The 9,249-nt window shown below is 30.7% G+C and overlaps 1 protein-coding gene across 1 annotated transcript; it reads right to left on the bottom strand.

Annotated features, from left to right (window-relative positions):
- Positions 1-261: 261 nt before the first annotated feature.
- LOC111616499 (peptide transporter family 1-like) lies at positions 262-7,348 on the bottom strand (the record flags this gene model as incomplete). Its single annotated transcript, XM_023357903.1, has 5 exons — positions 262-302; positions 3,582-3,672; positions 6,629-6,728; positions 7,037-7,120; positions 7,207-7,348. Coding segments are annotated over 5 exons (458 nt in total), but the record flags the coding sequence as incomplete, so codon positions are not given.
- Positions 7,349-9,249: the final 1,901 nt, after the last annotated feature.

The raw sequence follows: 9,249 nt of genomic DNA, 5'->3' as shown, positions 1-9,249 counted from the left end.
GACGAGGACCGACATATCCGGACAAACCACTACCACCATCCCTCGAAAAATCCCGAGGAATTTTTCGACCCGTACTGGATTTGATCCTGGATCCCCCACAGTTATAAGCTGTTACCTTGACCGTTCGGCCATCCGGCTATATAATAATACTGTAAGTCCCATTAATAAATAAGGTCCAGGTAGACAAGAATACAAACAGAAATTTATGAGTAAGAACATAGAGGTAAAAAGAATTTTTCTAAACAATTTATATTTACTTACCTTTTCTAAAACTGGTTTTTTGAATCGAAGTAACGGAGTTTCTGTAAAATATTTATATTAATTGAGAATAAAATCAGTAAAATATACCAAATACAGTCACATACTTTGATCCATGTCGAGTTGTGTACATGATGAGTTCATCGTTCAAAACTGATAAAACTTTTTTCATAACTTTTGTTTTGATTTATTTTTTCGAACAAAGATATATTATCTGGACAAAGACGTCAGATTAGTTAATGTAGTTACGACTGTTGTATTTTAATTTGGTTTTAAAAGACATCTGAATGAAATTTTAATATATCTAAGCATATATATTATCACAGAAATAGATAAATAAAATTAGTATTTAAATATTTACGCCTATTACTGCTTTTGTTATAGTAGGCACATGAAAAATGTCTTTTTCTACCTATGCTTTCTATCTCTAACTGAAAATTAGAGGTAAAATTGTTATTATTTATTAAAGAACTGTATTTATTTTTACATTTATATTTACAGCGAGTCACTTGATATAATCTCTAATCAAGGAATATTTATAAATAAAATGTAATCACTCTTTATCTTCTGTACAGTACATGACCTGTGATTACTAATAAATACCTAAATATTTATTAGTAACGTTAAATATTTCTGTATTTTAATAATATTTATCGATGTTAACGAATAGCCTAATTATTAAGTATCGTTAATCATAATTCTTATTAACTATTCTTTATAGATTACTATTAATATTACTTAATTATATTACGTAAACAAATTATAACACGTAGTATTATAATTTGTTTACTATTGATTGTTATCAAATAAAACAAATTCAGCAACGAGTTGCTTAACTTACCTGGTAACATGTAAAACTGCGTGTGTGGCGTCATATGTTACAATATTTTATTTTTAAAATTTTTATATTTTTAAATATTATAAAATGAAAAAGCTTAATTTCGAGGGCAGGGATGGAGTCCGACCTTACTCGAGATATCACACACGGCCCGCTTTATCTTTCCATCCTGTCGACCTTTAACATCGCAATTTAATAGAATCAATTCTCCTATTACACAAACCTTCGTGAAAAATTTCTGAAATTTTCGACGAAAAGCACAGGAGTTATTAAGCTTCAAAGAGGTAAACAAAATCGTGTCCTCCCCACACACAAACAAATTACATACAGAAAAAAATACCGATTTTTTTGGCATTTGTTGAAGTTTTAAGGTCCCCTGAGTCCGAAGAGTGCGAAAATTTTGGGGGGACCTGAGAAAAGGACCTCGCCGTCTACCAGGCGGAAAGACCTAAAACCAATATAATAATAAAATTTTGTAACTTATAATGTGTAAAGAAAAAGAAAGTCGAGGAACTTTAGAATAATACCCTATTGTAAACTTTTGAAAAGGTCTTCATTGTGAGCAGCTTTCGTATTATTCGTAACGTTTGCGTTTTTCTCCTGCGAGAGTTAGGAAGTTTGTCTGTCGATCTCGAAATTTCTCGTGTTATATACTATTCTAGAAAGGGGCATAGGTGATTCAATTTTACGTAACCTTTTAGCAGTGGCGGATTTCTGCACAAGCGCACGAGGCGCGCTCCTGGGGCCTCAAAATTCAGCTCTCAAAATACAAATCAGTAGTAAATTTAAATGATCCACAGGCAGGTCGGACTTTGTATCCGTTAGAGGTTGCTCTTATATTTAATTTGAACCTTACTACGCATTTCGAGGTGTTAGTAATTGAAGGTTGGTTAATGAAACCACTAATGAGCATGAACTGATTATGTTTGAGTACGAGCGTGCCTGATTCTCCAAGTTGTACGGTTACTTTCGATTTTAATAGCTAATTGGTACAAGTTCAGGAATAAGATAGTACAAAATTTATCACTCAAAAACTTTGATATATTGGAGGACAAGTACGATTTATTCAGTACTGAACCCATATACGGTGTAGTATCCAAAATGCTATAAATAGTGCCGTGCCGTTCCTAAAAAAAAGAAAGGAAACACATAGCTACTAAGTTGTGGTGTGATGAATTGAAAACGTATGTTTATACCAAGACTAAGGAGAACCCCTGGGGTACACCCTGTAAGATTTTAGCTAAACAAGTGTTGGATAATGTGAGTTGTGGTAATGATTAGTTATTGAATTGGACCTCAGTAGTCGCGTACTTATTGTACACATGGGCCCAGATTTACGAACGTCTCGTACATATCTTAAGAGACGTTCGTGAATCGATCTTACGAGACGTTCGATACGAAATATAGTAAGATATTTTATAATTCGTATTTACAAAACACATAGTAGCTCTTACGAAATTGGTACCGAGAGCGTGTCTTATGACATCACTAGTGGCTGCTTTCGTTTTAATAAAGCCAATAGGAAACGTTTAAGAATTTTTTCNCAAATAAATAAATAAATAAAAAATTCAAGTATTGTAACATTTCGAATATTAATTGTGTTTAAAATATCAGATAGATGCATCTTGCAACATTCAATTTCAAGATCATTTGGTGATCATATTTAAATCGAGCGCAATATGGTGTTTAGATGTGTTCTTCTAAATGTGAAAACATTTTCTTCAGAAAATACTTGACTGTATATTTCTTGGTAATCTGGACATTCAATTGCAAAAATACACTGCTGGCCATTAAGATTGCTACATCAGGAAGAAAAGCAAATAGCAGAATCATGGTTATTGCATACATACAGTATGACAGGATAAAGACATAATTAAATCGACAAGCGCTGGGTGCTCTGTAACTCAGAGCACCCAGCATGTTGTACCTTTCATGCAAATATCGCGTTTGTTGCATGCTGCCCTCGTGGTGTAGCAATTTTAATGGCTAGCAGTGAATATCTTTTGACCGTTGTTCACTATTAATTTTCCTGTCTATATATTTTAATTTCATTAAGTTTGCTCTGTTCAAAAACAAATTTTTTCATGACGTTAATAAAACATCTATTTAAAAATCCATTTTACTTATAAACACTTTGTCGCTTGTGATTCGAGATTAGGAGTTTTTGATAGTGGACCTCACAAACCCAGCTAAGGTGACATTGGTTGCTGCAGAATGTTTAGTTTAAGAAGTAAGTTTATCAAACTTTACAAAACGCTTATTTTTTGTTGAGCCACAGAGCTGTACTAACGGCATCGTGTACGAATATAAACGTCAAATGTATAACTTAGGAACACCGAAATGTGTAAAAGTAACTTAATTAATGTTTAGCTAATATTTTTTATAATATCTAATACATAATTAAAAAGACAAATTAACGATTAATATACGAGTCAAAAATTATAAAAGCAATGTATTAATTCTATAATTTAATCAACAGTCTTACCTCTTAAGAAAGGAATTAAAAAAGACGAAGTTAACATTCCCATTCTACAGCTTATAACGTAAAAAGAGAAAAACCTTCTTAATTCTGTTATCTGGAATTATATATACTGTATATATATTTCTCTATTATTTTAAGGATACAATGTACTTACAATAAAACTGTGCAAATACAAAAACTATATAACCTAATCATTTTTATACGAAACATACAGCAATTAAATTTCTGTTGAAAAGAACAAAAGTAATGATCTATTAAAAATTAACTTTTTATAATTAGGAGGTATGCAAGAATGTGCAGTTTTCTTATTTATATGAAAATAGCTTAATTGTGTTAAGAACTAATGATCGCATAGAATGAATTCAATTAATTCTATCCTTTAAGAGGCAAGAAATAAGATTCGTATTAGTGCAGATCGGTAGCGATTTTCATGACTGCATGGACGCTCTTGTAAATTTAAGGAAAATTTGTTATGTAATTAATGAAAACAGTGCTCTTTTTCTGACACTCGCAGCGCCATAAGTCCCTTAGAAGTGAATTTTGGAACTAAATTCTTTTTCTGCGGAAATCTTTACAATATGTACAGAAACGACAGCATACAGAACTTGGTTGAGTTTGGATTGCTGTATAATACTGAAGACAGCGTTATATAAGAGTATTATAATTATGATCTGTATAACCTGTGATAACGTATTAGCGATAATTAGTGATAAAAATAGAGCAAAACTAGAAGTAGAAAATTCTGTTTATTGCAATTTATTAAGTTATGAGTATGAATAGTTGATAAAAATTTTGGATAATATATTTATGAGAAAACATGATACGGATGTATTAATGTACTGTACATATTGTGTTCATTAAAATTTTGTGGCATTTAATAAAAGTGTGAAAATCTGAATATTAACTTAATTTATTCTACAAAATTTATACGAAACCAAAATAATATTTTGTCATAAAAGTGTACATTTTTCTAACTTTTAAGAGATAGCAAGGAAATTCAACTTCCTTTCCCACGAGTTTACTTTCTTCAAAAGTAACTTTACTTTCTTATTCATCCGATGACTACATGTTTAGTAAAACTTAGATCATTGTCAGATGACAAAATCTCCAAATCTCCATTGAAAAAGAGTTGGGATATAAAATAGGGATACGCGCCAAACTCCGGGCACATCATAAGGTATCTTCTTATTGTGAATTTGTGTGCCATAATTTCCTGGGATAGCAACTTCCGCCTAGAGATCAAAGGGAAATTACCGCTTTCACTAAAACCTCGATCAGAACTTGACTTCAACAGAATTGTTATAAGTCAAGTTATTAGTGAAGTACAGTAATATAATATATTTTGTAAACTCTCTCTTTGTTACGGAATATATATTTCTGTTAGGAATTTAATAGATATATAATTATGTTAGATACAATGTCAATATATTCTCATGTATATTTGAATTCATTTCATTAAATTTTTAGTTGTTGTTAATCTGTCTATTGGTACTTTCCTTTAAATAACGGGCTCCCTATCGACTTATCCACGATACTCCCCGCTCATAAATTAGCCCTCCTTTTTAGAGATATCTTATATTTTTATCGCGAGGTAAGACGCGAATTATCCTTTTTTACCTGGTGTGAGGTCCTGACTAGATTAAGCTTAAAAGATTTTAATCTAATTTTATAAGCCATCCTCAGACATTCAGATCGGGTTTAACTACCCGTGCCGAGTAAGTGGTTTAATAGAGATCCCTCCTACAGCCCCTGGCTACTCACAAAAGCATGGATTTCCTCTGGCATGCTGTTAATTACACTTCGAATAATATCGCGACTTATTTTATAATGATACTTATTGAAATTATTTTTTCAGCTCCCGTTCTGTTCAAGGCTATGATTTTTACTTTTGACATGAGTGAAAGTTCACGAAATCTTTAATTAATTTAATTAATATTTTAAAGTTATTGAACACCGTTAAAACTAGAAATTACGTGTCTAAATGTGTAGCAGGATGTCGAATCTTTTTGGAAAATATATGGTTCCAATTCAAATGAATCTCTGGCTGTGTTGATGACTTTCACACCTAATAACATTTTCATATTCACTGTAATTTATTGTGTCATCATCCAAATAAAGCTTTCCTATGTCATCGTAAGTGACTATAAATAAATCATATCTGAAGGAACAAAGTTTGACTTGTTGCCACTGTTCCACTGTTCAGTTGCGTTTTGGTCAATGTCAATTTTGACTTCTGCATTTTCTGTGTTAGTAATGATTTCTACTTGCTTACGTGCAAAATTTACTGCGTTACAGATCACTCCTGTTGATGCTTTTCACTTCGCTATTTTCTGAGATTTAGCAAATCGATTTTTTAATTAAAAATAGTAAAAGCTGCTGATATGTGAAACGATGAAGAAACGACAGAACAGAAACGAAAGCAAAGATTTTATCTTTGTGAAAACGTTGTATTTATATTGTATATTTATTAAATCGATTTTTTTAAGTTTAAAGTTTAAACGATGGAGAATTTTGTCATCCCTTAGAGTGAGTTTATGGCCACTCACTACGTGGTAAATTATCTGCTTCCAAACATTTTAAGCTTTACGATGTTACGGCTAACAGTGGAACGACAACAGTAATTTTCGGTATATTATTTGGTCAAATTATATAAATGAAATTGTTGTTCAAATGTTAAAGTCTGAAGCACACCTGAAACTTTATATTTCTGCAGCCATCGGATGAATCCCTGCTTTCAGCCATATACTATAATGTAATTAATTAATTATTAACTAATTTTAGCCTCAAAATAATGTAGCTTAAAAGTGCGTTTGGTTGTAAAAATAGGGCAACTGTTTTTTCAATGGTTATGTTACGAAACTTTATAGATCTGTCTTCTATTTTACGATACGACTTTCCACGCGCTTTCTATAAAGCCTTAGATAAATGTCAGTTCACAGCATTGAACATACAATAAAATAACTTATGTGCTATTACATAACCAATAATATGAAACGCCATTTTTGCACGATTTATATTAATTTTAAATAATACACAAATAAAAATTATACCTGATTTGTTTTAAACTGATCTCCTCCGAAAGATGGTATGCAGGGTCTCGTTCCTCCTATTCCAAAGGCTATCACAACTAAACTAATTATAGTAAGAGATCTAAATAAAAGTAGAAAACGTCTTTAGTTTATTTAAAATTTAGTTCGACTTTTATATACGGTATATCTTTTGTTTATTACAGTATATTAAATTCAATTTTATAATACATATAATAGTTTAATCATTCTCAATCCCACAGTGACACTAAGATTATGTGCATTCAGGGTTAATACGGTAATGTTAGACCCCAACACAGTTTTATATATATATATAGGCTATATAATGTAAGTTATAATAAAACATTTGATTTTTCTGAATAAATACTTTTTAATTTTACTTATAAAAAATAATTTTCTTTCAAAACTTACCTCATTGGTAGAAAATTTGGCACAGAAGACAAAGAAATGACTATGCATCCAATTACATCAAAAATGAACCCGTATAATATCGTTCTGAAAAAGAAATATACTATATAATTAATCTCTTGCTCTTTCATTTTATATAAATTCAAGTATTTTTTATTTTTTTTTACTTTTACCTGAATTTTCCTAAAAAAGTGTCAGCCAATATTGCACCAAATAAGGTAAGAAAAAAAGTAGTCATAGAGAATGCATGATATATATTTGTTCCCGTGTTTTCGCTATACAAAAGTTCTTGAGTAAGATATAAAATAAGAATATCTGAAAAGAAAAAACTTACCTTTTTATATCTTTACCTTTTCTATTTTACTTTTCCGACTTTTATATATAACAGCTTGGAAAGTATAGCGATCGGTCAAAAAATGACCCCCCAAAATTTTCACATTTTTGGACTCGTAGGAGCTTGAAACAACCAGAAATTCAAAACAATTCGGAGGATAATTTCTGTATGTATGGATGTTAGTGTGTGGGGGGGTACGATTGTGTTCACTCTTTTTGAAGCTTAATAACTTTTGCGATTTTAGTCGTAAATTTCTGAAACTTTGCAGGGAGGTTTGTTTATTACTGGCATTGATACTATTAAATTTTGGTGATTAAACGGTTGAGGAGATAAAGGTGGTCGCGTATCATATCTCCAGTAGGGTTGGACTTAATGACGATTTTACTCGTTATTAGCATTTAATTTTTTTATAGAGCTCATCCCTAACCTCAAAATTATGGTATTCGCCATTTTATAATAGTTAAAAATATAAAAAGTTTTTAAATAAAATATAACAACAGATGGTGTCACTAAAATTTTAAATGTTATTGGAAAAGTTGAGCAATTCGTTGCTAGTTTATCTAATAAAGAAATGTTACAATTATCGAGACAATACTGTNTTTACTCGTTATTAGCATTTAATTTTTTTATAGAGCTCATCCCTAACCTCAAAATTATGGTATTCGCCATTTTATAATAGTTAAAAATATAAAAAGTTTTAAAATAAAATATGATAATAGATGGCGCCACCAAAATTTTAAATGTTACCGGGGAAAGTTAAGTAACTCGTTGCTGTTTTCTTTACGTATTTAAATCGAAAAAATAATGACATTTATATTTTATCTCTGATTTTTGAAATAAATGTCTGATCACTTAAGAAACAGCAAATAATCTGAAAGAATCCTTTTAAGTATCTCATATTTGCAGCTGATCCTAGAGTTCCTAGAGTTAAAAATTTTAAATTTATACAGGATATTCAGTTGATAAATAATAATATGTTTTTAATAACTTAAATATGCTGGTTCGGTTAGTGTAACTGACAAGATAAACATGAGTTGAGGGTTCGAATATTGCTCCAGATCAATCTTTTTTCCCAGTATTTCCGTTTGGTATTAGCATTACTATTCAAAAACCTCAATAAATTTTCATTTTGTAAATAATCTTAATTAAAGTAAATTTACAATCTTTATTTAAATTAAATCTGCCCACCTCCTATCTATATAAAAATAACCCCCGATTTTAGTTATATGACAGAAATTTCTTACGTTTGCCTTAAGCATTATTAAAGTTTAAAATAAGATTAATTAAAGGAAGAAGCTTGATGCCACAATAAATAATTGTTTTATTTAACTTTTCTTCACTCTGAATGTAAACTGTGTTTACGAAAATCAGCAATAACTAGGAATGGTATTTAAATTACGTAACGCTATTTTCATACTTTTCAACTGCCCGCTGGACAGTCACACATACGTATGACTGTCCATTTCCCATGTGACGTAACGTTTCTGTGAATACTTCACTTGTAACGCATCGTAACAACTTGAAAACCCACCCACCCATATGGTGTTTCGTAATGTATGGGCAATCTTACGTACTGAGAGCACTTAGACACATAAGTAATGTAGATTTAATGTGGGCCTTAAATAAATCATTATACGGCTCACTCTAATTGAATAACACATGCACGGAGGAGACATTTTTATAATTATAATTGATAGTAATGTAGATTTAATGTGGGCCTTAAATAAATCATTATACGGCTCACTCTAATTGAATAACACATGCACGGAGGAGACGTTTTTATAATTATAATTGATATTGAAGTGATGTTGCCCAATATGAAAATTAAGTATTAATTGTTTTATTTAGGTAGTAAGAAAACATAGAGAAACATACTGACATA

Source organism: Centruroides sculpturatus, unplaced genomic scaffold, assembly GCF_000671375.1.
Source record: "Centruroides sculpturatus isolate CEXI.00-Female unplaced genomic scaffold, Cexi_2.0 scaffold3452, whole genome shotgun sequence".
Lineage (NCBI taxonomy): Eukaryota > Metazoa > Arthropoda > Arachnida > Scorpiones > Buthidae > Centruroides > Centruroides sculpturatus.
This window is presented reverse-complemented; position numbering and strand designations above follow the sequence as displayed.